At 38.9% G+C, this 26,922-nt stretch overlaps 4 protein-coding genes across 7 annotated transcripts; all 4 read right to left on the bottom strand.

Moving 5' to 3' along the window:
* Positions 1 to 1,745: 1,745 nt before the first annotated feature.
* pyroxd1 (pyridine nucleotide-disulphide oxidoreductase domain 1) lies at positions 1,746 to 8,627 on the bottom strand. Of its 4 annotated transcripts, none has more exons than XM_028020337.1 (13): positions 8,302 to 8,626; positions 7,429 to 7,509; positions 7,209 to 7,328; positions 6,942 to 7,070; positions 6,145 to 6,218; positions 5,843 to 6,039; positions 5,161 to 5,258; positions 4,963 to 5,065; positions 4,741 to 4,856; positions 3,874 to 3,996; positions 3,606 to 3,743; positions 3,402 to 3,491; positions 1,746 to 2,424 (listed from the first exon to the last, which is right to left on the bottom strand). In XM_028020337.1, the coding sequence occupies exons 1-13, from the start codon at positions 8,377 to 8,379 to the stop codon at positions 2,266 to 2,268; spliced, it is 1,506 nt and encodes a 501-aa protein (XP_027876138.1). In that variant the 5' UTR covers positions 8,380 to 8,626; the 3' UTR covers positions 1,746 to 2,265. The 4 variants fall into 4 exon arrangements, with proteins under 4 accessions (XP_027876138.1, XP_027876139.1, XP_027876135.1 ...); XM_028020338.1 differs by having other exon boundaries at positions 4,741 to 4,853; XM_028020334.1 differs by lacking the exon at positions 1,746 to 2,424 and having other exon boundaries at positions 2,552 to 3,491; positions 8,302 to 8,627.
* A 3,826-nt stretch (positions 8,628 to 12,453) lies between these two features.
* Positions 12,454 to 14,360, bottom strand: LOC114146375 (calcitonin gene-related peptide). Its single transcript, XM_028020343.1, has 4 exons — positions 14,202 to 14,360; positions 13,411 to 13,514; positions 12,914 to 13,060; positions 12,454 to 12,829 (listed from the first exon to the last, which is right to left on the bottom strand). Exons 2-4 carry the CDS (start codon positions 13,488 to 13,490, stop codon positions 12,655 to 12,657), a joined length of 402 nt encoding a protein of 133 aa, XP_027876144.1. The 5' UTR covers positions 13,491 to 13,514; positions 14,202 to 14,360; the 3' UTR covers positions 12,454 to 12,654.
* Positions 14,361 to 17,994: 3,634 nt separating this feature from the next.
* LOC114146374 (solute carrier organic anion transporter family member 1C1-like) lies at positions 17,995 to 21,355 on the bottom strand. Its single transcript, XM_028020342.1, has 6 exons — positions 21,013 to 21,355; positions 20,341 to 20,431; positions 19,223 to 19,474; positions 18,949 to 19,013; positions 18,759 to 18,876; positions 17,995 to 18,665 (listed from the first exon to the last, which is right to left on the bottom strand). The coding sequence occupies exons 1-4, from the start codon at positions 21,157 to 21,159 to the stop codon at positions 18,961 to 18,963; spliced, it is 543 nt and encodes a 180-aa protein (XP_027876143.1). The 5' UTR covers positions 21,160 to 21,355; the 3' UTR covers positions 17,995 to 18,665; positions 18,759 to 18,876; positions 18,949 to 18,960.
* A 619-nt stretch (positions 21,356 to 21,974) lies between these two features.
* Positions 21,975 to 26,136, bottom strand: LOC114146376 (uncharacterized). The gene is made up of 4 exons (XM_028020345.1): positions 25,768 to 26,136; positions 25,080 to 25,183; positions 22,595 to 22,744; positions 21,975 to 22,511 (listed from the first exon to the last, which is right to left on the bottom strand). The coding sequence occupies exons 1-4, from the start codon at positions 25,957 to 25,959 to the stop codon at positions 22,346 to 22,348; spliced, it is 612 nt and encodes a 203-aa protein (XP_027876146.1). The 5' UTR covers positions 25,960 to 26,136; the 3' UTR covers positions 21,975 to 22,345.
* Between the last annotated feature and the right edge of the window lie 786 nt (positions 26,137 to 26,922).

The raw sequence follows: 26,922 nt of genomic DNA, 5'->3' as shown, positions 1-26,922 counted from the left end.
GACTTGATTAAAATTACACAGTTATTTACTTGTTTTATCTAGCAAAAGAGCGCTCTTGCAACAATAACTGCTCAATAAAAAATTAAAAAAAGAATAGTGGAAAGTCTTAATTATGCATGAGGGACCTCCCATAGGAAATCTGTCCCGGAGTCAGGTGCAGCAGCAGGTTATCCGCCCACATATCAGCCAATAGGATTGGAATAAATTGCACATCAGCTCTGAAGCTACTGTGGCCTCCAGAAAACGCCTTTACTCTTTAACTCAACCTTTTCTGGTCATTGATTAATGAGAAAGTTTCTTGGAAAGAGACTCTTCAAAATGTTAAATATTTTCTGATTGTGCAATGAGCCGATTCGTCCCTCCTTCCGGAAGGAGGGACGAATCGGCTCTATCTTGCAGGTTCCAGGTGGATTCTTTTAGAAAATTGATGAGTTCTTTCAAAAATATAAAATAAACAATATTTAAAAGAATAAAGAAAAACACTGCACAGAGACTTAAAAATCCTGCTGTATTCCCATGACAGCGATAAAACTCACTGACCCTCTCTGTTCTTCCACAGCATACCAGGCCTGATTGCCTGGTTACTTAGCAACCTTCATAATGAATAGGTTGCTTCTTGAGTTCTCTCCAGACCAACTCTAATCCAGCGTCTCCATATGAACAAGGATTTTAATTGGATCTTCAAACGCGTGCCTCTGTTGACTCTCCCTCTTGACAGTTAACAGGTCGCTCTCTTCACACACACTCACTCACACACACACCCACAAAAATGTATTTTTTTCCTAGAAGAGATGCCTTGAGATTATTCTCTCGTTTTTTTCTATTTATATGCATGCTGGGTAATTTTCCATAACTCCCAGAAGACATAAAGCCTTGTTACTATGCCAACCCAGGTCAGCCAGCGGAGACACCTCGCTCACTGTCGGCGACTTCCTGCTGCAAAGTCACCGATCTGGTAAACACGAGGTCATATTACGCAAGAGTTCAAGTAAATCAACAAAGGAAAACAATAAAAATATAGTCTGAGCTCAAATAAGGAGCTTGTATTTTAAATCCACTTTTGGCTCAGAGTCATCAAGCGCTTAGGTTGAAAAAAAAAAACCCCATCTCATTTAAGTTTTTCAATATTATTGCCTTTTTTTTTAACTAAACTATAATGGATTTAGTTGACCTACTAACCTATTAACATTAAACAAAGCATCCCCACCATCAAATGAAAGAAATGTATATAATTAGCTACAATTTTCACAATTAATGTCTCTAATTTTCCACATTCGGTCTCTTATAAATCTAAATATTATGTAAACATTCAGCGTCATTTTAATTAGGATTCTCTAAGAATAATGCTGCCACCACCAAGCCTGATTATAGGGACAGGGAAATATTTCTCAGTTTTTAAAATTGTGAGAAATAACATAGCTTTTTCCAAACATACTAATTTCCTTAAATGCCATAAAAAGTCAACTTTAATTAGATATGAGCATTTCTTTTTTGTCCCTTTATTTTTTTGGCTAAACAAAGGTCCAGTGTTACAAACCATTCTATTGTGTGTGTGTGTGTGTGTGTGTACCACGACTAGACAATGAAATTTGAGGATAGTTGGCAGGACAGTATCTTAATTTACCTTGGCAAATGTGTTTGATGAAAATTCAAACATAATCTTAAACATAAGTAGGCTTTATCTGGCTAAACATCAGCGTATTTGTTAAGGGCGTATCTGCGACAACGAAGAAAAAAACAAACTTACTTTTTCGAAAAATAATTTATTTTTGTTTTCAAATAATTATAGCACAAAAACACATTTACACTGATGCAAACAAAGGCATCTTTTATCATCTAAACTCGACGACTCGAGCCGTCTCTCAGATGCTTCTCTGGTTTCCAACAACTTAAATTCCAGCCAGATTTTATCGACTAATTGTTGTTTTTTTCCCTGACAGATTTGAAAATATCGTGAACATTTGAGCACATAGAATTTATCAAGATGGGTTTTATTGTGTGTATAATCCTCCAGTCATGAAATATCACAATGTTTTGTTTTAAGAAGCTTTTAAATTTCTCTTTTTTTATTTGTGAGTTAGCCTTCATCTGTCAAACTCGACTCAATCGATCAATGAGTTGGCAAAAAAAAAAAAAACAACAGAAGATTGAGGTGATAATTCATGTAAAAAAGTCTTAATTATTCTTCAAAATCAGATTTTTACCTACCTAATAATAAAATAAAAGTCTCTTTCTTCACGGTTATCCAGACTCGGAAGAGAGCGATTAATCGAAGTAGTCCTCGATGTCGATGTCCGGGTTGAGCAGCTCCTCTCCGTACGCCGTCAGGTCCATCCGGTTGAGGATCAGGTTTTCGAACGTCTCCTCTAAATCGGTTTCTCCGATCAGCACGGCCCCCACCATCCTGCCTCCGCTGAGGACCACCTGCACGTGGAAAATGGCGGCATTCTGTCACAAACAAGCTCTGCGCGTATTCTGACTTTGAGTTTTTAACAACAATGCGTCATCGGGTCACAGCGACGGGAGAACGGAGAGCTCTAGATTACGTCTGTTTTAAAAAATGACACGTTTTTTTTTTTCCCCCTCCCCAAGTTCCGATAAGTAGAATTGAATTTACACGTTCTTTATTCTCTCTCTGAAGTTTAAGATTGCGTGCCGTTTGACGCAAAAGTATTCGCGGGAACTTCAGCTTACAGCGACATTTTGTCATGTTGCAACCAGAAACGTGAAAACTTTCTCTTTTATTTTTTTAGAAAACGAATTAAGAAATATAACAAAGCCTAAAGAAAAACCATTGAAAAATAAAATAAAAACCATGACAACCTTATCATCCATGTATGTGAAAATTTGGTTTCTTTCATCAAAATTAAAACATAAAACTCATTCAAAATCTTTGTCCGTCACATGCTATGGCAAGCAAAATATGTATGAAAAACAAACATGTATCAAAAAATGAGAAAAAAATCTGTATTAGGTAGTTTGTCTGCACAAAACATGCACATTTGCCATGATACGTGAGCTTATATAAAGTCAATAATTACTTAACATTGATGAATAAGTGCTAGTTACTAGTAAAATAATCTGCCAGTGGAGCAAAATATTAAATAATTGACTTAAAATAAGCTCCTTTTTCTTGCTGAAAAGTTACTTGTACGTTAGCTTCATCTTATTTTCAGTGTAATAAGATATTTGAACTAGAAACTACAGCAAAAATACTTGGTAAGGTTTTGAGTTTTTGCAGTGCTGTGCCTCATGTAAATAAAAATCCCTCTGATATCTGTAAACTTAGCAAGAAAACACCTGGACATGTTGATCCTACCTATATAAAAAATTTTAAAAAAAATATCAACTAGAGACATTAACAGAAACACTGCAGAAATCGTCCCGGCACCAGCGCCGACCTTGACGTACTCCCGGCCTTTGGTGCAGCGAACCAGCAGCTCATGGTCGGAGCCCAGCCCCTGTGCGTTAAACTTCCCCAGCAGGACCACCTGAGGAAGAAGCAGAAACGATGAAAAAACCCCCCCCCAAAAAACGGCTTGCTCAATTAATCGCTGGCTGTCGTTTACGCAGCTCGGCTAGCTGGAGGCCAAAACGTCGCTTACCTTGTAGTTGAAGAATTTGGTGACGTGCGAGAAGAGTTCGAAGCAAAAGTCAAGGTCGATTGGCTCGGAGAGGACATCGGCCGCCATGCAGCGGCCCGCGTACCAGCCCATCTGACGGGCCTGCGTCCAGAGCCGCATCTACACACACACACACACACACACACACACACACCTTTTTTTTTACCCCCCACCAGATGTAGTCCGCTAACATCCTCTATTGTTTGCGCTGTAAAGCTTTTCACACCAATACATTTCGTAGTGCCTCTACCTGCTGCCAAAGTGGGCTGTGCTCCCAGCATGCACTGCACGCGTCTCCTGCAGCGTACACATCCGTCTCTGATGTCATCATGTGATCGTCTACTCGAAGGCCGCCGTCGTCTGCCAATGAAAACTAGACAGGGGACGTGGGGGGAAAAAGATCCTGATTGTCGATAACATCTGATTATTATTATTATTATTTGATTATAACAGAGAAAAATGTGAGAACTAAGCAAATGGAACATTTGCTTGGTCTTTCTGTTTATGGAACAAATCTGTTTCAAGAAGCCACAGAAAGAAGATCCATTTTTACTAAATATAACAAAATATAAAACTCTGTCAACGTATGATGAAGTAGATTGACTCAGTAGAGTTCTGTCTCATAACAAAGACAAGATTTGATTTTCTTTGTTATTATTTGCAAATAAATCAGATTTAAAAAATAAACATTTCGGGTTGATAAATTGTCCCAGACGTTATTGCAATAAAAGATAATATTGTTGTTTTGAGACCATTTTCAAGTGACATAATGGTAATGGCAAAATAATGCAACTGTGTAAAAACATTAATATTATCGTTTATTGTGATAATTACTGGGCAAAATGTGTTACAGCCCTTTTTTTAACGACTTATTAAAATGTTTTCTGTGATTATAGCTACGAGAAAACCCACAATAAATTCAAACTTGTGCACTGAGATCTACTTTATTTCCACCCTGGAAGTGTTCCAGGATGGAAATATATATCAAATGTATCATTTAACAGTCCCAATTCAATATAAGGGGGTTTTTTTAAGAAAAAAAAAAAAAGACTTTATTTAGGCCGTTTTGTTCAGCTTTGAGGCAGCTTTTAGAAATTCGACCAAAGTGTTTTCTCACGTTGTTGCCGTGGAGAAATGGCTCTGTGTTCGGGACGACCCCGGTGGCGCTGACCACGAAGTCGCAGCCAAACGTCTCGCCATTGGTCAGCTGGACGTAAACCGGCCAGGATCCTGCTGGGCGAGAAGAAAAGCGAGGGGGAAAAGTGAGTGTAGAGGGAGAGAAGAAAAGAGGAAAGCGGGGAAGCAAAGGAAGAGTTAGAGAAGTAAGAGGAGTTCCCACCAGTGTCAGGTTTTGGAGTTTGCTTTGAGGAGACGAGGAACTCCTCCAAGGTGAAGATGTGTTCCACTTCACACTGGTACTCCACTGAAACTCTGCGGGACCCCTGAACAGAAACAGAAAAAGTGAAGAGATATGTGAGAAACAAACGGAGTGTTTAACACACAGAGGGTTACGGAGCAGACACACACATCGTCCCACCTGCTCCGCTCCTCGCAGCTCGATTCCTCGATGCCAGTCCGGGCCGAGAGCGCTGCCGGACTCGACGGGACCGGGGTTCTGCCCGCGGGAATATTCATCTGGGAATGAAAAAGAAAAGATATACAGTCACAAAAAAAAACACCATTTGCTGAAAGAGCAACACAGTCACAGCAGTAATATGGATATTTTGCACAGGGCTGGGTGATATAACTTAAAAATAAGATCTCAGATTTTTTTTTTAACTAAATGTGATTTATGATTCCCTTAAAAAAAGTAACAGAAAATATCTTTAAAATGTATTTTATTTCAATTTTCAACCGCAAGTTTAAATTTTTCAGATATTTTGTGAATTGATCTGAAAAAAAAAACACCTTATCATCCAAAATGGTAGTTCTTGGCTAAAATCGCTATGGAAACCCAAGAGGTGAAAAAAGAAAAAGAAAAACACAATTTTCCAGAAATGTAATCTTCAAAAACAGAAAATTTGATTAATGGATGGAATCGATTTATCTCCCAGCCCTAATTTCGTGATCAGGCATACACAAGTTTTGGGTTTCGGTTCCCTTCTATTTAAAATCCTTGAATAAACTCCTATGCAACCAGTTGGTTAGAGAACAAACATAATCAAGGAGACCAAGGAACACGTGATAAACCGTGAGAGACGTAGAAACATCCCAAGTACCGGCTGTGAAAGTGTGCGCAGCATCCGGCGCCGGTTCCTCCGTGGTGAAGCGCTGCCTTTTGCACGGAGCCGCCGCCTGCTCTTTGTCGGCCTCCAGCGACGGGATGAGGAACTGCGCCGCTCCCGCGTCAAAGAAGGTGTTTCCAATGGCTTTGTCTTTCACAGCCCAGATCACCTCACAGCGCCTCACCTCATACCTGGAAAAAAACAAACAAACTGCTCATAAATACACAGGAATAAATACAGGCAATAGTAGCAGGTTAAAATGAGGAGAAATGACTTTGCTCCGTTGACTCACTTACACCAACTCCAATGCGATCCCTCCGTTTCCGACGACGACGATTCTCTTGGCCTTGGCTAACCGCTTTTGAAACTCCTGCAACCCAAACAGAACAGCATCTAGCGTGCTGTGTGACCTCAAAGCAAACGTTACTGCTTGGATCTTCAGCTTAATCATTTTCAGGAAATTCTACTCATTTATACTCATGTCTTCAATAACAGTTAGCTGAATTGCAGCCAAAGATGCAATCCAATGCAACCAAAAAAGTATTACTGCTGATTATGAGACGTAGACCTTCGATACTTTTTTTTAGACATGACCATTTATTTCATAGTGAATTTAGTCAAATTAACAACAGTCATCATTCTGGTTACACGTGTGACCACCTTTTGTATCAGGGAAAATTGAATTAATTTAATTTGACCTACTTTTAGATATGGTCTCAGTGATCAGGGACATTCTGAAAACTTAATGTCAGCCTGATTAAACTATTCCTAAAGTCATTTTCAGGTGTGTTGGAGTTCTCATTGGTGTCCATAGCAAATAAAATATAATTTCTGTCAAAATATGTAGTCAAATGTGCAGCCGGTACTACAACAAAAGCTCAAAATGTGTGGTTTGGTATATAAAAGCGTGTGCGCATTAGTCCAATATGGCATGGTTTTGAAAAATTAATAATAAATTCAAACTTGCTGACCAAGACGTTCGACCTGAATACGAAAATATTCAATTCACTACTTAAAATACCAAAATTAAAATCAAATGTATTCTAATAATGACAAATGTAAACCTCGAACTCAAAAACATGCTTATTATTACCTGTGCGCTGTCTGTGTCCCGGATCCCGAGCACGTGCGGGTTCTCCTGGGTCAGGAGTTTCGGACGGGCACCGCTGCATATACAGAGCTTCTCGTAACCAAACACACGACCGTCTGCGGTTTCCACACACTAAGTGACAGAAGAAATAAATCCGTTGAAAGGGGGGAATTAATCAGTTCTGGAACAAGATTCAAGCATTTCACTGAGCCGTTAAGCCATGTGGCCACAAGGGGGCGCCAATAGGCTTTACAGAGGTTTACTCCTTACATGTGTACGTGTGCGGAGGGATTTTACAGCAGAATGAATGATGGTCAGGTTGGGATACTTCTCCTCTAAAACACTGGAGGGTTTTTCCTCCACATCGAACTCCTCCAGTCTTCTGGACACCTAATGAACGGGACCAGGATCAGGATGTGCATGAACATGAATCTCCTCTCAGTTGGAAGTGTAAAAAAAAACAAAAAAACTCCAGAGTTCAACTACTTACCTGTTTATAGTTGGTCACCGCCTTTATGTGGGGACCTGCTGTGACAAGAGCCACGGCCTCTGATGGAAACTGAGATGACAGCTGCAAGTGGAGAGGATTTTTAAGTTTAGAAGTTACATATAGAATATGTTGACATTTTTGTTTAAAAGTTTTGGGTAAATCCCATAAAACCATGTTGTTGTTGTTTTCCCAGATACTTAAAAACTGTTTATGATTACTGAGATGGGACTTTAAAAAAAAAGAAAAATGCTTAGGGTTGTCTTTATTGATAACCGTGCATTTATTTTTTTTAACACTAAAAAGACTAGAATATGTCCAGGTCCTGTGGACCATAAGAACTTCTGCTCTTGACACCACTTTGTTAAAAATGTAAATTCTGTTGCGACACCTCCAGGCGCTGCAACCATCTTCTGATGTCTATTTATTTCTCATTTTGTACTATTTATTTCTTTATCTTTGTATGTTATGTATATACACATAACCTGCATCTTAACTCGAGTCGAGCAAATCTCAATCTCGTTGTAATCTGTTGATGACAATGACAAATAAATCTTATCTTATCCTGATCCAGGTCAGATGATTATTCTAGGGTTGTTGTTTTAGACTTGTATTATATTAATGGCGGCTCCACAAGTATACACTTTCACAAATAAATTATTTCACAGCTTTACAGACGACAAACTTGGGTGTTAAAGAATCTATAAGGAATTCAGTCCACATTTTACAAGCCTAAATATTCGACACATTTAACCTGAATTGAGCCAATGTATCGAAGACTCCCTAAAACATGGAGACAGGCCTTTACTCTAGCAACACCCTGATGCTAACATAGATTTTAGCGCTTTTAGTTACACCCGTAAGTTTTGTTTTTACCTGCTCCACGCATGTTACGCCCGCAATGCCACCTCCGACCACAACAAACTTGAACGTTTTCTCCTTTTTACTCTCCATAGCTCAAAAAGCTAACATGCTAACAGTACCAGCGATACAGGAAGCCTCCCTTTCAAACCGCAAAATGAGTTTATGTTGCCTGAGGTTTCTTCCCCCATTTAATCCGAAAACAAATAAACTATAAGAAAACGTTCACATCAAACGTAACTCTTAAAAATGTCAAATATTTCGAGGTAATTCTATCAAGCCTGTTTTAGCACTCTGTTATAGAACACTGGTTTTACGTCACTTCCGTATTTACATTTATCTACGGCAAGCAGCAGGGCATGTTTTTCTTTACACGAGCAACATCTCGGGTTCATTAAAAACAGAATTAACCACAATTAAATGTAAAATTAAACGTATATAACACTTTGATATGATGTGTTTGATGTAATATCTTCGAGAGTCTACAAGTGAAGAAAGGCTACCATTGAAAATTGCAGTTTGCATCTGCTCTCCAGTAGATGGCGCTAAAATCATTTGCGTTTTCACAAGCGTTAGCCAGCGTCATGAAGTCTATTTGAATTAGTGATTTAAAGTATTATTTTTTATTTTTTTCTATTTATTTGTGTACGCATCGTTTGTGAAATAATTTAGTTCATTTCTTTTTTGGAAGGTGTGTAATATATGTCAATGTTTTTATTTGCCATTTCTTCAGATGTTATTTTTAAATTGTTTACAGAATTTAAAAATGTCTACGTGAATGTTCAGTTTGATTTTTAAAAAAGAAGAAAAGATGAAAAACATAGAAAAATATATTTTTACTGTGTATAGTCACATTTGCCACATCCAGATGGAGAAACTGACAATTGAAGTTGTTTCAGCTGCTTGGATAAATTACTAGTAAATCCCAAAGAAGACTTCACAGAATTTCACATCAGCACGGCTCCATTCTGTCGAGGTTTGTGAATATTTTTACGTGCATTGTCCAATTAATGTCTCATTTTACAACTATATCACCCAAATATATTTGGGGCTGGATTCACTTATTTTTTCCACTCATTGTGTTGTGGATTTGCTGTTAGACCTGGCCAAGCACATAGGGATCATTACTATCATCCATCCATCCATCCATTTTCTGTGCACCCTTGTCCCTAATGGGGTCGGGAGGGTTGCTGGTGCCCATCTCCAGCTACGTTCCAGGCGGGAGGCGGGGTACACCCTGGACAGGTCGCCAGTCTGTCGCTCATTACTATCAGTTATTTTTAAAATTGTACTTACTGTTTTCAATCATCGAAATTTCCTGATTCAGGTAAATGGATTAAATTTAAGCTTTCCACATATTATCCCAGGTGTGGATGGGTATGGATTACCTTGAAGCAGCAACAAACGTCAATGTATCTTATTGGGTTTTTGTATGCCAAACCGACACAAAATTGTGCAGAATTGTGAAATTGAGGTGAAAACCCCTTCATTACAACCACAAATGTTCCAGTTGTGGCGTGTTTGCATTCAGCCTCTCTGAGTCTTTACTTTTAAGAGCCACCTTTTGTTGCAGCTACAGGTGAAAATATTTTGGAGTTGTCTTTACAAGCTTTTCACATAAAGAGAGATTTCCTTTTTTTTTACTTGCTCTTCCTGGCAAATCAGCTCGACCCACATTAGACTGAATCTTAGAACAAATGTTCAACTGGATCTAAGGCTGGACCTTGACTGAGACGTACTAACACACAAAAACTGTGTTTTAGTATGTTAGTATGGACTTTGACGGGGTCATACTAACACAAAAGAACGGATTAAAACCCTTTTGCTGTAGTCCTCGCCTGATATTTTGGGTCCTTCTCTCCCCTGTGCAGCAAAGCCAGGTAGGCGTTTCCCTATGGGGAAGTCACAGTTCATCATTATAAATACATAAGCTGAGATTCCATCAAAGCATTCATCAACCGCAATCATTATCACAATAAACAACCCGGCAACAGAGCCCATTTGCAGGCCTCACATGAAGTATTCGACAGATCTTGACACGGTCCCCGTTCTCTGTCGGGGAGTGTTTGTCAGATAATGGCTGGGTTTTATTTATTTATTTTTTTTGGACTCATCAGCAAAAGCCGCCACTTGTTCTATTTTCGAAAAGCCTTTTACACAGGTGTTAGCCACGCACGAGGGTATTGATGTCAGCGTCTGAGATGATCAGGTCGCTGCTAATCAAACAGGGGTTGATGCCGTGCGTCACCGTTTCGCTCTTGATTTTCATTACCCTGAGTAAGCACCGTCGGAGGACGACACATGACAACATGGGAGGCAATATTGTGATTGCAGCTGTGCCATTAAAGGTAATGTGGGTAAACAATCACTAATAAGCACTAGATGCAATCACCGCATACCACATGAGTTTGGAAATAAACTGAGGAAAAGTGGGCATAAATGATTTACAGGACACTTGATCGTGTAATTGAAAGCCTTGCATTAAAAAAAAAAAAAAAAAAATTTAAATTTGTTTTTTAATGTTAACTGTTGAAAATAAAATGTTACATTCACCAGATGTAGCCATGTTCAGATTTATAGCGTAACTGAGTAAACACTAGATGACGATTTACTGGCACTGAAAGTAAAATTAACTAAAGTAGAACCCAGAATAGGTGACCTATACCAAACAGTGTACACTTACTAACTTAACAAATATTAAGAAATTTACCCACGGAATCATTTTTAATACAGATATCTACATATTAAAGACGGAACAGAAAGAAAGGACAGAGCAGACAGAAAAGTGCAAAAGCACAAAGCGTTGGCTTATTGATGGCACCTTCCAGCAAAAAGACTGAGCTTGAAATACTTTAAAGAGAGACAAAGATAGAACACTTTATGCACTTAGGTATCATGTTCTTTCCTTTAAAGTTATCTACTGCTTTGTGTGTGTCTATTGCAGAAAATCCAGATAAAATACACAGAGGTTCATGGTAGTAAAGTGAAAATATGTGAAAAAATTCAAGCGGTGTGGATGGGTTTGTAAAGACCAGGTAAAGTGCTACTATCATGGTGTTGGGTGATGTGCAATGTTGGTTTTCCACAAAAGACCCAATTTGGGTCTCGTCTGACCAGAGAGCCTTCTTTCATATTTGTCTTTGTTTACACTGGAACGTTTTTAACTACAGTTACATTTTAACTTTTACAGTTACATATTCACATGAACAGCAAAACGCCTCTGTTGTGAAAACACTAACATATTAGCCAAACTGCTAACCTTACCTATAACCCCAAATGTGTATGTTGTGCTAATTTCTAAACTAAAACTAATCTCTTGTGGAGACTTTGAGTGCATGTCCTATGCTCCATGTTTAGCACCACCTACAGGTCTGGGGGAGTAAAAATAGTGATTTGTCCTGATTTTGGCGTTTCCGTGTGGCTCAAAAAGATTTCTAGGAATGTTCTCAACTGGAGATGTGGGTATTTTTAAAACCAACAACCCATTTTATAAAATGATCAAAAACATCCTCAAGTGGATGGAGTGTAAAATGGCTCATGGCAAACTGTAGAGAAGGTTTCTTCTGGCTTTCTTTCTACAGTGACTTTCTTCATATCAGTCCTCCATAAAGGTCACATTTGTGGAGTGCCGACCAAAAGATCATCCTGTTGACATCCTCTGCCATTTTCTGGCTCTGTGGGTCAGGATTTGGACACCCAGGACTGTTGTGTAAATTGACATAATAGAGCAAATCTGAAGGTGTATGAATATTGTAGCCTGAGTCTTCAAAGCTGGTTTGTTCCCAGGCTAAGTTTAATGCTAACATACCATAGGGGAGCAATAGGGCGTCACAGCAAACAAAGCATTTCTTTAGGGTTACCTGTGGCAACATTTAACAAATGCTATTAAATAGCTCATTCATTACCTGTGACTTACAGACACATTGAAAAGCAGTCTTAAATGATGAGCAAGGGACACGAAATGCTCACTGTGTTTTCTACCCCAACCTGTTGAGGAAGAAATCCTTTTATTGATTTAATCTGTATCTTGTGCTGAAACAGAAATCTCCTGCAAGAGTCAGACATAGAGTTCAACATTTTTATTATCAAAACATATCAGATGATTCATATTAAAGGGCCTTACATTTCTTCTGTCTGACAGAATATTTTATTTTTTGAATTTTTTTTCCATTTCATTAGTGCTGTGATTTACGACATTCACAAAGCTGGAAGAAAACATACATGGATTCAGAAGGCTTAACTCAAAGGCACTGTAGTCTTGATGCTTATCAAATGATTTTTTTTTTAAAATCATCTTATGGAGTCGACATTCTCACATTCATTGTAACACATGATCATTAGGTCACTGGGGTATTCTCCCAGTTTGTACTAGAAAGGCAGGTAGTCGGGAGGCTGATGTAGGTCCCTCTTGCCGTAGGTGCTCGAGCCCACGTTTGTCGGGACGTAGACCGTTCCGATGGTGTTACTGGACCGGACCAGGAAGTCTGCTAACCTCTGGGTCACACAGGTAGCTGTGTTGCACTTTCTCTTATGTACGTGATGACTGGGGAAGAAAAAAAAACATTCGTAGTTGCTTTTATTGTGTGTTTTTATACGATAAAGACTAATAATGTTCACGAGCGCGTACCTGTTCATTGCTGTGAGTCCCCTCTCAGGCCTGGCGCCCGTGACGCCGAGGAACTGGTCGGCGATTAGCTCAGGCAGTGACCTGCTCTCCTTGTCTGGAAGAGCATTTTCTTGCTCGCCATCGTCGGAGGAGCCGGAACTGAAGTACCTGGATTACAGATGGAAAAGGGTCAAAGCATTTCACACTGATGATACCCGCTTTATTGTAGCTGCTAGTCCTGAGAGACCGAGTGAGAGGGGAGAAAGTGGCCACTTAGCCAGCCGTCCTAGGTTTGCACAATGGAGTGCTTTCTCATAGAGGCGTTATGACTTTGCTTCCAGCCTCACAGTTACGCGCAAGAGCTGAGGCGATTTCCAGTCAGGCACATTACAGAGTCTCGACAGCAACCGAGGGAGTTCCGTGTGGTTGTCTAGGTTCGTGTTTGAATGGATTTGATGAGTAAAGCTAAATTACAGAACCGCTGTCCACTTTACAGATTCTCCAGCTCATTTCCTCACCTGAGGCTTGGAGCGGCTGCGATGCAGCGGAGCAACACAAGCGCCGCCAGGAGAAACACAGGCACTCTCAGGTGATACATGGTGTTTCTGGTGCTGATGACTTCCTGGAGAAACACAAAGGGTTTCAACGTTAGACTTTGTTTTCTCCATCTTTACAGGTAGGGTTAGGGCTACCACTTATTAAAAAGATGCATGGAAAGATTAAATCTGGTAATATAGAACTGCATCATCTACCTGTAGTGTGTTATCAAATCACAACATTCATCTTTACAGAAATGTTTTTTGTATAGTATGATATGCAAATTGGTAAAGAAAATAAAATAAAAAATAAAAAAAAACAGGTAAAACACAATAAAAAAAACAATAGATTTCAATATGAAGTTAAAAATAATAGAAGCTGAGATCAGTCATTTCTCATAGGTGTTTAATGTTTAATTATTAATACTGAATCAATTAATACCCAAAGGAGTGAATTCTTTTTAATCTCAAAATATTAGTGAAAAGATTCAAACGCTTGTCATGATTTATAAAAATGAATTATAGCTCTACATGAAACTGATTTATATTTTTGATAGAATAATCCAGCTTTTTCCTAATGTTTTAAATTGGGTAAAAATCATTTGTCTTTAAAAATCTTGAAAAGAAAAACAGATGTAGCAGAAATCGTGCATCAAAACCCAAAGCAAAACATCTGTAAAAGTCCAAACTTAAAGCAAGAATTTAGAGTCAGTAAAAACAAAAGAAAAAGAAAGTAAAAAAAAAAAGACGTATAGGAACTGGCAGGTACTCACCGGGTGTAACGTTTCGTCCTCGTCTGTCTGTTGAGCAGTCTGATGGTTTGTCAGGATGTCACAGTTTATAAACTCTCTGCTCAAACCACTTGTGACATCAGCTCTCTCCAAATATAGCCAAGCAATTTTATTTTCACGCAGGGTTGGGGGAAAAAGGGAGGGACTTCATGTATATCACATCTGATCCACTCTGATACGTTCAGATCTGTTTTCGGGCAGCCACTGCACATGCACGCACATAGAGAGACACTGCTTTACGTCATCATCACCATCACCTCCTTCATCACCATTGTCATCAGTCGCCGTGTTGGGACTGACCCGCCGCAAACTCAACAGAGAGCAGAACTCTGTCAAAGTTCTGTTTGCCTTGTGAGACGCCTCATGAAGAACAGGTCGCCAAACTTGAGCCCCTGAGGGACTCCAAGGCGATTAATAATAGATTTGAAGAAGAATTGCATTTAATAATGAATAGCCGCTTATCAGTTTAGCGTGATTTGTCATTCACTACAGATTCATTCATAACGTAATGATGAAGTGTAAAAGAAACTAACAATTACTGTTTTTAATGGCCAAACTAAATTCTTCAAGCTAATTTTAACATTAGACAAAGTCAATCTGAGTAAATGCAACGAAACAAATCAATTTTTAAAAGTATGACTTGTTAAATGGATTAAAAGCGGATCCATCGCCACCATCATAAATTATCCATGATTATTCAAGATTTTTGTTCCGGTTTCGCTAGCTAAACCCATTGATTCTACTGCTAGACCTGCAGTATCCGACAACATGAAGTAGGCCAAGAAATTCTCAAAAAGTAACAGATTATCCAATCTAAAGATATTCAACGACAGATGAGAAAGGAAGTCAGTAACATTTCTCTAGTCTGGGAAGGGTTGGGAAGTTATTTCCAGGTTTGGGAGTCAAAGTTATCCACAAATGGTAATAACACGGCTGATTTATCAAAATTACTCTATGCATCCATGACGCATTCAGAAGGTAACAAAATAACCCAGAACAACATCTAAGGCCCACCAGGCCTCACCTGCTACAGTAAAGGTTAAAGTTCATGATTTGACAATAGGAATGAGACTGGCTGAAAATGGCCTCCACGGCCGCAACCACTGTTGACCAAAAATAACAGAGCATTTCAAAACAAGAAACTCAAAATCAAGGTTTTATGACGGCCTGGGGCGTGCTGTGGTGGCGCAGGGGGTTAGCACGCCCCACGTTTGGAGGCCTTAGTCCTCGACGCGGACGTCGCGGGTTCGACTCCCGGTCCCGACGACCTTTACCGCATGTCTTCCCCCCTCTCCTCACCCTCCTTCCTGTCTGCCTACTGTACAAAAAATACGAGCCACTAGCGCCGCAAAAAAAAAACTCTTCGGAGAAAAAAATAAAAAAATTAAAAAAAAGGTTTTATGACGGCCTAGTTAAAGTCTCGGAGATAACTAATTACCAGTTATCACCAATGCTTGAAGGCAACGTGAGCAGCATAACTATTTATCAGGTCTAACAGCAATTGCTTTTTCACATTAGGGTAAGTTGATTTGGATACATTTTCCCCCAATAAATGAAATGTATCAAAACTCTTCCATCATAGCGAGCTAAAGTAAAATTTTGTTTAAAACCAGACCAAACCACTTTTTGACAATTATGTTGTAATTCTCTTTAAATAAACATAACATGATCTTACATTTTTTGGAATTTGGCAGCAAAGTCTGTGTCCAGCAATGCAAATAAAGTTGTGTGTCCATCAAGGCCTTTGGGAATGTGACTGACCAATGACAAATCTGACTTAATATTAGCCCTTGTGGCAGTTTTTGATGTGGATGATATGGGTCACTGCCCAGGGCGACATTATATCAGAGGGTGACACAGGCAGGTTCTGTCAACTGGGCCACAACAGGTTATCTATTGGCTTTTAGGGATGTCCAGTCAGTAGGGATTGGAGACATGGCAGTACAACGCCACTGGCTGATGATGCTGATGTTGGTGTCTGATTTATGTTTTCCTTTTAACCCTGAAGTAAAAGGCTTGCTAGTCATAGTTGTATTAGTGTTTGATTTGCTGATGTGGATTTTAAGCGATTTAAATTTCTCTTCCCATCAATACAATAAACAGCATTCAAAATATTTTTCCTATTTTTCTTATTAACGATCATTAATTGGTCATTAATTATATCTATTGCTTGGAGAGGTGATGTCACACTTTAAGAGAGACGAGTAGCAATAAAACTTTGCTAACCTTGAGTTGAATCCCCTCAATAGCAACTTCCACACCAAGGAAAGTTGCTAGTGTGAGTTGTTAGCATTGTTTCCTGATTAGAAACCGTGCCAGCACAACCAGCCAGTTTCTGAGTGCATCTCTGCTTCCTCACAACTACACTTTACCTTAAACAGTGATAGAGTGATATTTTTCAATTCACCTCCCAAAACTTTGCACAAGACTCATAAAAGTTGAAAGGAAACCAGGAAAAAAACTTGAATAAATATTAATTCCACATACAGTTTGTGTGTAGACTAAAACAGAGATTACCTAGATTTACCTTAATCTCACTGGACACTGGTGTATAATTAATCGCAGTCTTATGAAAACACAACTGTAATTAATATTTGACCACTGCCTACGACTCAGCCAGTCTACATTTTTTCCTTGTCAGAGGAATGGAGGGAAAATGTCATCCTGACCCACAGATCACTCAGGAACACTAAGGAGGAAGATTTTTCCCAGGAAGTAGTAAAACTTCTGCTTCAAGAAAACAAAGTAAAGCAGTTTTTATTGCAACTTTGCAATAAATCCAAACACAGGTCCTCATAAACTGCAACATAAATGTCCGGCAAGGTTTGTTCCTGCTTTCGGTGTCGAACATGATTGAGATCAAAAGTCGACGGGAGATGATTGGTAAACCTGCACCCACCGATTTAATGACGTGTGGTATCTAATAATAATTGAGAGGATCCAATCTGCAGTGTTGACAGTCTTTGCAGTGGATTATGTCCAAACATCCACATTCCTATAGATGTTTCTGAGAGGAAGGTGTTGCAACAGAGAGAGCATGTGCCCATTTAAGGTGTATGCATCTCTTTCTAGGTCCACCCAGCTCATGACGCATCAACACACACAAATAAACAGCGTCAACCAAGCTCCGCTGGGAATACAAACAGAGATCAAAATTAATTGTATGGAAATGAGCGACTCTTTAGTCAATCAAGATGTTTACATTTTTTGCTGTTTTGTTCAAACAAGCTGGTAGGTTTTCACTTCGGTACTAAATGATCAATTTTATTAAAGCGGACATGTAGAAGTAATCATGTGGGAGTTCTTAGAACAATTCATAGGACAGTAGATATAACAAAAAATAGAGAAATTTTCTTTATATAGTGAGAAACACATTGCTTTCTTTTTTTTGAGCAGCCAAAACATCAGGAGGTGATTTGTGCAGCTGCACAAATCTGGTTCATCCTTAGGAACAATTTCCAGATGATTGAAAGTGTCGCATTCATCCTTTCAATTATACGCAAATATACACATGGTGGGAATGTCCAACCACCATACTGCTGCAAGAGGAGCTGGTGCCCTTCATTTAACAGATGGCATCTTTATAAGTACATTATATGGAAATGTTGAAGCAACATCTAAAGACGTCAAACAGGAAGTAAAACTTGGGCACAGATTGGTCATCCAGATGAATAAACAAGTGGTTACAAAGTGGCTTAAGGACAACAAAGTCGACGTTTTGGAGTCAAAAACAAATGTAGAGAAGATCTCAACAAAAAACAAATGGGACAAAATCTTTTACTGAAGGATTTATTTATTGCCAAAAATAGCATTTTTAAACAAGAGGTTTGATTAAACAATCAGTTTTGCTTTCAACATGGCAGAGATGTAGCGTTGTCATATGTACAAAAAGGTCAGTATATTAAATTGCTGCTCAACCTGTCTGTAGTAGTAAAACGAACTGTTACATGATAACCAATATGGAGGTAAACAGACATAGCAAGAGAAGACTAACTTGAACTGCCTGCTTTATTGCACGACTTAGGAAATAATGATCTTTTTTAGACCAGAGGTTTTGTTGATAACATTCTCTGACTATCTATGAGAAAGAAAAACAACTCACCTGAAGTCTCTGTCAGGTTCCCATCATATATATTTATGAAAAATAGACTATTATTTGCAATGAGTCGCTCTGTTCTGACTATTTCCCCTCATCCTTCCAAGTCTTTCTCAACTCCAGCAGAGTCTGTTTTGTCAGAAGACAGTTTGGGACTTGTGTTCCCAGCACTGCTCTTCTCCTGAATGTCCAGCTGAACCATAATTCCACTTTCCTTTGCCGCTCTGGGTTGTTGCAGCTCTGTCTCCCGGTCTGCTTTCCAAAACTGTCGCTTCAGGAGGACGATGACGGCAATCATGAAGAAATAGGAAGTGCCGCTGAGGCAAGTAATCAGACCAAGGAAAACGATTCTTTCATCGGAGACAATGAACAAACGAAAGGTCAGATTAGAAGCTTAAAGATGACGGAAGAGCCTTTTTTTTTTGTGCTAGCGGACGTGTTACCTGTACATATTTGAGTCGTAAATGCGACACGCCCCTCTTCCCCCGCACTTCTTGATGGACCACTTCAGGCAAGTAGAGTCTATCAGAGCTCCAAAATACACAGGTGCTGGAATTCCACCTACAAAATGTAGCGCAGATATTACATAAAAGAATCTCAGATGATATATACAAGGGAAACGATGATGCTTACCAAGAGTCCTGGTTACCAAAGTCTGAATACCCAAAGCGAGGGATTTGAGGTCTGGTGTGATGCAGCTATGTTGAAAAAACAAAAAGAAAGCAATGAGGAGAAACTTTTAAGCAAGTAATATTTACAGTTAGGAACAATAAAACTGGAAACTGTAACTCAACTTTGTCTCTTTTCAGAATATAGGGAGGTCAAAGCAGTTTCTGTTTAGGTCACGTAATTACTTCTGTATACTAAGTAATCAAATACCATAGTTTTTGAAAAGTCATACACACACCTGTTAAAATGCAACCTTTTGCGATTTCGGTCAGCTTGATGGTTTGGTTGCTGTTCTGTGCACTCTCTGCCCCAACGAGGATCAGGGAGGGAGGATCAGTGGGTTTGTCCGTTTCATGCCCTTGTTTGGGAAGCGAGCGCGGCAAGAACCAGAAAGGGATACTGGAGACCAGCAGCAGGGAAGAGGATACCAGGAAGCCCAGCCACCAGGCACCCACCCAGCGGGAATCTTTTGGAGTTATGGTGATGCTTTCTGCACCGAGAAAGAAAACAGTTTTGCATCTGAGGGCAACAACAGAAGCTAAGAGATTAAAAAACAGAAACAAAATGGAAGAAAAGACAAGGGGATAAAATATGTCTACAAGAAAGAGAGGGGGATGAGAAGGAAAGGGAAAAGGACAGAATGGAAAAATAACACATTTTAGACAATAAAACATGGATAAAAGTCTGCAAAACATTTTTTGTACTCTTATTTTATTTTATTCTGATTATAAGGGATGGAAAAATACTGAAAATAAATCCCATATTTTTTAATGCTTTTCCAGACTGCAGAGTAACCCTGGTATCCACATGAAGGAGCAGATTTTGTTTTGCTTTGATTTTCAGAGATGGGAATATGTGTTGGAACTTGCCACTAAACTTCATCTTATTGTGGGGAATAAATAATTGATTTGGGGAAACAAGTCAAGAATTTCCCCAAGGGAACTCAGAAAAGTTCTCACTAACCTTCACTGACAAATCTGCTACCTGCTTTGGTACAAGTGTGTCAAACCTTTTGCCCTCGATCTAAATGAAGCTCAGAACCAAGTTCTGTGTATCCACTTTGTCACATAGAGTGAGATTGCTGCCAAAAAGCACCTACAGATTTGTTTATAAGATTAATTTTAATCTTAAATTGAGGGGGAAAAAATCTGTGCAAGAGTTCAGCCTTTGGTTTTCTGTGATAATCAGTCAGGAAACATGAGAAATAACAAATGAATTGGTTTCTTATACAGCTACTATGTCATATATCATTAATCCAAGTCTTTAACAAGATTAGCAACAACATTTTACATAATTTTGGTACAAATTCCCATATTTATCACTAGAACATGTTCAGGAAATGTACCATCATACTACCCATATCAACACATCCTACGTCAACGTAAAGTTCAGCAATATAAGAACCCAGGAGAAATCCAACCATGGAGAGTAATAGACTGGAGACAAGCTGCCAAAAACATTTACAACATTAAACATGACACAGACTTTATGCATTTTTATGCTGGATCAATAGAAATAAATGGGCCGCGTTTACTTCTTGCCCTCCATCTGCATTGGGTGACATCTGTGTTACGTCATCTGAAACCCAGCAATACATTACCAGTTTTATTGCCTTAACAAATGAGGGGGTGCAAGCAGAGTTTTATACCCAATAAAAAGCGAAATCAAAATACTCGGTTCTAGATGCTAACCGCAAAGTTAAAATATTCATGATAAAAGGGTCGCCTTCTATCTCTGCATCTATCGATAAGTTTATCCACCACTTTCGGATACAATGAAATGTATTTTAGTTGGAATATAGCACATATTTGTCCTTCCAGCGCCTTGCAATGATATTATAATCCTTCCGTTTCGTCTGACGTCAGCCTGTGACATTTATTTAAATTGGACACCTAGCTAGCTAACTCGAGCAGGTAGCAAAAAAAAAAAAAAAAAAACATTTTCGGTTTTAGAGCGTGCAAAAATACAGTCCACTAAACAAAGTAATCTATTTTTACATTTTCTAAAATAAAACGACATAAATATTACCTTCATTTTAATTTCGGACGGCTTCCAGCTTGGTCTGAGCTCCTTCATTAGCCGCAATGCACCGGGTCGGTAGTCGTTCTCATCGACCGTCACATCTATTTTGGGCACAGCGGGAGCCTCGTCTGGGACGTGAATGTAGTCGGCCATGGCGAAGACAGCGTTTCACAAGATAACTCACACGGCGAAGTAAGCGGTGCTTAGAAATGGCAACGCGGTGCGCAACGTATGAAACAGAGTAAGTGACTGCGGGTATATATTCCTGGCGCAGTCGCTGTATGGCAACGCCTCTCAGAAAGAACCACCCATCCGTGAGAGAAAAAAAGTTCCCCTGATGCTAGCAGTACGTAACTCCACCGACTCTTTAGAGCCGCTTGTTTATATCATCAGCGTGCACCGCTGGCGGAGCTTAACGCAGTACACGTCATGTTTTATCCGTAGCTGTTCAAATATATGATTTACTACATTTCTAATAACTAAAACATTCAAAGGAATAAATTAATGAAACTTAACGGAGACTGCAAATATAAAACTTTCCATAATTCTCTAATTACTGGTTTCTCAATGGTAGACGGCGGAACTAGGCGAATAAGCACTAACGTCCACGACCGTATCAGTCAGGTTATGTACACGTCACATCCGTAATAAATAACTTATTTCCTTATTGTCTTACAGCAGGGCACAAATTTATGCCAGCCAATTCAGGGGCAGCTGTGGAATCAGAATCACATAATTGAAACATACAAAGGAATATTGTAGCTTGTGTCTTCAAAGCTGGTTTGTTCCCAGGCTAAGTTTAATGCTTACATACCATAGGGGAGCAATAGGGCGTCACAGCAAACAAAGCATTTCTTTAGGGTTACCTGTGGCAACATTTAACAAATGCTATTAAATAGCTCATTCATTACCTGTGACTTACAGACACATTGAAAAGCAGTCTTAAATGATGAGCAAGGGACACAAAATGCTCACTGTGTTTTCTATCCCAACCTGTTGAGGAAGAAATCCTTTTATTGATTTAATCTGTATCTTGTGCTGAAACAGAAATCTCTTGCAAGAATTTTTTGTGAGAAGCTACATGTTTCTTCATTTCATTAGTGCTGTGATTTATGAGATTCACAAAGCTGGAAGAAAACATACGTGGATTCAGAAGGCTTAGATCAAAGGCACTGTAGTCTTGAAGCTTATAAAATGATTTTTTAAAAATCATCTTATGATGTGATTTATCATCAGAGTCGTCATTCATTCATTCACTGTTACACATGATCATTAGGTCACTGGGGTATTCTCCCAGTTTGTACTACAAAGGAGTCGTGGCTCCTCTGGGCCAGTTCCCCTATGGCAGCTGGGCGGGAGGCAGATGTATCTCCCTCTTGCCGAAGGAGTTCTTGCCCACGTCTGTTGTTTTTTTTCCACTTTTGCCAGCTAGAACGCTCAATTTGTGTGCTAACCTCTCTCTATGACAGGTAGAGAATTTGCACATTCTCTTCTGTAAGTGATGACTGAAACAGATAAAACATCACGTTAAAAAAACAATAAAGAACATGTTTTTACACAACAAAAACTCATGTTCATGAGCGCGTACCTGTTCATTGCTGTGAGTCCCCTCTCAGGCCTGGCGCCCGTGACGCCGGAGAACGGGTTGGCGATTAGCTCAGGCAGTGACCTGCTCTCCTTGTCTGGAAGAGCATTTTCTTGCTTGTCGTCGGAGGAGGAGGAACCGGAACTGAAGTACCTGGATTATAGATGGAAAAAGGTCAAAGCATTTCATGCTGATGATACCCTCTTTTTGCACTGCAGGGTCTGGGCCTGGCCCAGCCTGGCTCCGTTCGACCCGGGCCTATTGGCAGGGGCGCAACTACATTCTTTCTGAGGTGTATGCAAACATGTCACCGGCAACCCCCCCCCATGACATAAACTTGTACAACTCATCTTTAATTAAAGTATCAATAATAATAGATGTACATATATGTGAATACATTGGTGCCTATGTTAGTCCATTGCTGTTCAACCAACCCTTCCCAATGACTCCTGGTCTACTGCCATTTCCCTATATTCCATATTCACATCCACATGTGTATCAGCAGTACACTCCCATACAGTGAGACATCACACAAGAAACTATTAATGTCAGGAGACATTTTTTTTAAGTGAGGGAGAGTGTAGAGGGGTGGAAAAACAAGTTATTAGTGAATAAAAAGCAAGAAGTAGAAAAATAGGCACCCCAACATTATTTTTCATTTTGTATTTTTAATTTTTGTAATAAGTTAGATAGTTTTGTTTAATTTCGTTCGTGCAATTCCGCACGCGGCCGCTAGGGACGCTGTCGCGTTGGTGGTATAGAAAGGACTGAGCACACAAGAAGAATAAATCATTATTATTATTATTATTATTATTATTATTATTATTATTATTTTATTTATTTATTTATTTATTTTATTGTTTTGTTTGTGTTGTTTTGTTTTGAGGGGGGTGTATATAGTTAGCGTCCCGATCCACACTCCATTCCAGTAGATGGCGGTAATGCACATCTAAAAGTTGTTTGCCAACCGCCATAAATCAAAAAGAAGAAGAAGAAGAAGAAGAAGAATAAATCTTCCTGTTACGCTGGCGATAGCTTAACGTGTGTGCCTCATCTTTTCTATATCACAGGTTGGTAAAATGTATTTTCATACATATATATTGATGACCTTCGGGAGTTAAAGAGCTCATTGAATCGGTTGTTGACTAGTGAGTCATTTTGTCCGGTTTGTGTTGAGTATTGTGTGGAAAACGGGACACAGTTCTGGAGGTTGGGGTATGCTAATGCTAGCGGACTTTGGTTTCTATGTATTAAGCTAGCTGAGAAACGGCTAAAGTACTACCAATTTCATATTGAACTGGTTTGATGCATTTTGTTTCTTTCCAGTGTTGTATCTATTTATCTGGCAGGTAAGGTAGTGTTGTAAGATAAGATGCTCGGACATTAAAGTGTGTTTTACCTATGCATAATAGGTCGTGAAGGCTATTAAAATATCGAAAAGCAAATTCATGCACTGTTATTTGAATTGTTAAAAAAACAAATATTTGAAAATATGTTCATTACACAAGCAGAATAACTCTTCCTGTTATGCTGCCGAAAGCTTAACGTGTGTGCCTCATCTTTTCTATACCACAGCACCACACGTTGAGGGAAGACCATCACATACATTACCCTCAGCCCTCCAAGGTTGCGGGGTAACACCTACAAGGCGATTAAAAAAGAATGAAACAAAAAACAGGGCAATATTTCATAATTTAATATATAAGTGAGCCAAAGAGCTGACCTTAATATTTCCTGTGTTTTGTTTTTGTTGAGATGTGTGTGATAGGTGTGTCTATCAGACATTTATAGGCAGACAGGATAAATCGGAGACAACAACAACCGCCTGTCATTTCAGGCTAGCTTAAGCTAACCTGAATATTTACAACTCTCTTGTCGATACACTGACATACCTACTGTCTTTCAACCTCTTTGAAAAGCTTTTCTTCGTCTCTCCAACATTTTTGAGAGACCATCCTTTCAACCGGGACGATATATTGATCATTTCATACACAAACAGCTGTTAAGTACATAAAATGCTGACTAGAAAAAGCATTCCCCACATCGTTTTGGTGCCCACTCTAATCCAGTGCCCCTATGCATTGCATACAGTGCATGGTCAGTTTTTGCACCGCTGATTATGTTCCACAAGAGATGTGAGCTGGCCCTGTAAAGAAGAAGATGAGGTTCCCTGTTGGAAAATAAACGTTGCCATGAGCTACTTCCAGTTATCTGCTTGAATATTATTTTATTTGACCTAGTGTATCATACACAACAAGATCAACTTCAAAACCCCTGAGATTATTTATGTACAACTGATGCAGACCAGGAAGCTGAGATATTCTTTCAGGATATCGCAGATAAATGGCTCCTAATTTAGGTGCAAATATTGCATTTTATTATTTATATCCAGACAGCTATTTAGGTTCATGTTTCAATGAATTTGACGAGTAAAGCTAAATTACGGAACCGCTGTCCACTTTACAGATTCTCCAGCTCATTTCCTCACCTGAGGCTTGGAGCGGCTGCGATGCAGCGGAGCAACACAAGCGCCGCCAGGAGAAACACAGGCACTCTCAGGTGATACATGGTGTTTCTGGTGCTGATGACTTCCTGGAGAAACACAAAGGGTTTCAACAACGTTAGACTTTGTTTTCTCCATCTTTACAGAAATGTTTTTTGTATAGTATGATATGCAAATTGGTAAAGAAAAAAAACCCCCAAAACATTTAAAACACAATACAAAAAGCAGATTTCAATATGAAGTTAAAAATAATAGAAGCTGAGATCAGTCATTTCTCTTAAGGGGTATTTATTGATTATTTGGAATCAATAAATACCCAAAGGATTTGATGAGTGAATTCTTTTTTAATCTCAAAATTTTAGTGGAAACATTCAAACGTGTGTTTGTCATGATTTATATAATAAAAAGTATTATAGCTTTACATGAAACTGATTTATATTTTTAATAGAATAAACCAGCTTTTTGCTAATGGTTTAAAAATTGCATCCATTCTTGCTTGGTAAAAATCACTTGCCTTGGAAAATCTTGAAAAAGAAAAACAGATTTAGCAGAAATCTTGCATCAAAAACTAAAACAAAACATTTGTTAAAGTCCAAACTTAAAGCAAGAATTTAGTGTCAGTAAAACATAAAAAAATAAAGACCTATAGGAACTGGAAGGTTCCTATACTCACTGGGTGTAGCGTTTCGTCCTCGTCTGTCTGTTGAGCAGTCTGATGGTTTGTCAGGATGTCACAGTTTATAAACTCTCTGCTCAAACCACTTGTGACATCAGCTCTCTCCAAATATAGCCAAGCAATTTTATTTTTACGCAGGGTTGGGGAAAAAAGGGAGGGACAGCCACATTTGTTTTCGGACAGCCACATACAGAGGAATTGCTGCACGTCATCATCACCACCTCCTTCGTCATCAGTCGCCGTGTTGGGACTGACCCGCCGCAAACTCAACAGAGAGCAGAACTCTGTCAAAGTGCTGTTTGCCTTGTGAGACGCCTCATGAAGAACAGGTCGCCAAACTTGAGACCCTGAGGGACTCCAAGGCGATTAATAATAGATTTGAAGAAGAATTGCATTTAATAATGAATAGCCGCTTATCAGTTTAGCGTGATTTGTCATTCACTACAGATTCATTCATAACGTATTGATGAAGTGTAAAAAAATAAAATAAAATACTGCATGTGTGTGACACCCAATGAAGAAATGAAAAATTACTGTTTTTAATGGACAAACTAATTTCTCCAAGCTAATTTTAACATCAGGCAAAACCAATCTGAGTAAATACAACAAAACAAAACACATTTCAAAGTAGGATTTGTTTAATGGAATAAAAACATGGAAAAAGCAATTGCTTTGTCACATTAGGGCAGGTTGATTTGGACACATTTCCTCCTAATGTATCAAAAAATCTTCCATCACAGCTTACCAAAGTTAAATTTGGATAAATGTTCCCCTAATGTATCAATAAATCTTCCATCATAGTTACTAAAGTTAAATTTGGATAAATGTTCCCCTAATGTATCAAAAAATCTTCCATCACAGCTTACCAAAGTTAAATTTGGATAAATGTTCCCCTAATGTATCAAAAATAATCCATCATAGTTACCAAAGTTAAATTTGGATAAATGTTCCCCTAATGTATCAAAAATCTTCCATCAGAGCCAAAGATAAATTTTGTTAATTGGGAAAACCAGACTAAATCACTTTTGAACGATTATGTTGTAATTCTCTTTAAATACCTTTTTTGATCTTATATTTTTTGGAATTTGGCAGCAATGTCTGTGTCCAGCAATGCAAATAAAGTTGTGTGTCCATCAAGGCCTTTGGGAATGT

This window comes from Xiphophorus couchianus, chromosome 6, assembly GCF_001444195.1.
Source record: "Xiphophorus couchianus chromosome 6, X_couchianus-1.0, whole genome shotgun sequence".
Taxonomy (NCBI): Eukaryota; Metazoa; Chordata; class Actinopteri; order Cyprinodontiformes; family Poeciliidae; genus Xiphophorus; species Xiphophorus couchianus.
The sequence above is the reverse complement of the archived record's forward strand: the minus strand, read 5'-3'. Positions and strand labels throughout refer to the sequence as shown.

Excerpts from the sequence above, each read along its gene's own strand:
- pyroxd1 (XM_028020334.1), bottom strand. The coding sequence starts at position 8,379 with ATGGAGAGTAAAAAGGAGAAAACGTTCAAGTTTGTTGTGGTCGGAGGT. Across the intron at positions 4,857-4,962 it reads AACTCCAAAACCTGACACTG|CAGGATCCTGGCCGGTTTAC; the intron begins GTGGGAACTCCT and ends CTTCTCGCCCAG. Across the intron at positions 3,744-3,873 it reads ACAGCCCACTTTGGCAGCAG|ATGCGGCTCTGGACGCAGGC; the intron begins GTAGAGGCACTA and ends GTGTGTGTGTAG.
- LOC114146375 (XM_028020343.1), bottom strand. The coding sequence starts at position 13,490 with ATGTATCACCTGAGAGTGCCTGTGTTTCTCCTGGCGGCGCTTGTGTTG. Across the intron at positions 13,061-13,410 it reads GCAGCCGCTCCAAGCCTCAG|GTACTTCAGTTCCGGCTCCT; the intron begins GTGAGGAAATGA and ends TCTGTAATCCAG. Across the intron at positions 12,830-12,913 it reads GGACTCACAGCAATGAACAG|TCATCACGTACATAAGAGAA; the intron begins GTACGCGCTCGT and ends TTTCTTCCCCAG.
- LOC114146374 (XM_028020342.1), bottom strand. The coding sequence starts at position 21,159 with ATGGCCGACTACATTCACGTCCCAGACGAGGCTCCCGCTGTGCCCAAA. Across the intron at positions 20,432-21,012 it reads CGTCCGAAATTAAAATGAAG|CTTGTCTCCAGTCTATTACT; the intron begins GTAATATTTATG and ends TGTTTTTGGCAG. Across the intron at positions 19,475-20,340 it reads CGTAGGATGTGTTGATATGG|AAAGCATCACCATAACTCCA; the intron begins GTAGTATGATGG and ends TTCTCGGTGCAG.
- LOC114146376 (XM_028020345.1), bottom strand. The coding sequence starts at position 25,959 with ATGTGGCTGTCCGAAAACAAATGTGGCTGTCCCTCCCTTTTTTCCCCA. Across the intron at positions 25,184-25,767 it reads AGGACGAAACGCTACACCCA|GAAGTCATCAGCACCAGAAA; the intron begins GTGAGTATAGGA and ends GTGTTTCTCCAG. Across the intron at positions 22,745-25,079 it reads GCAGCCGCTCCAAGCCTCAG|GTACTTCAGTTCCGGTTCCT; the intron begins GTGAGGAAATGA and ends TCTATAATCCAG.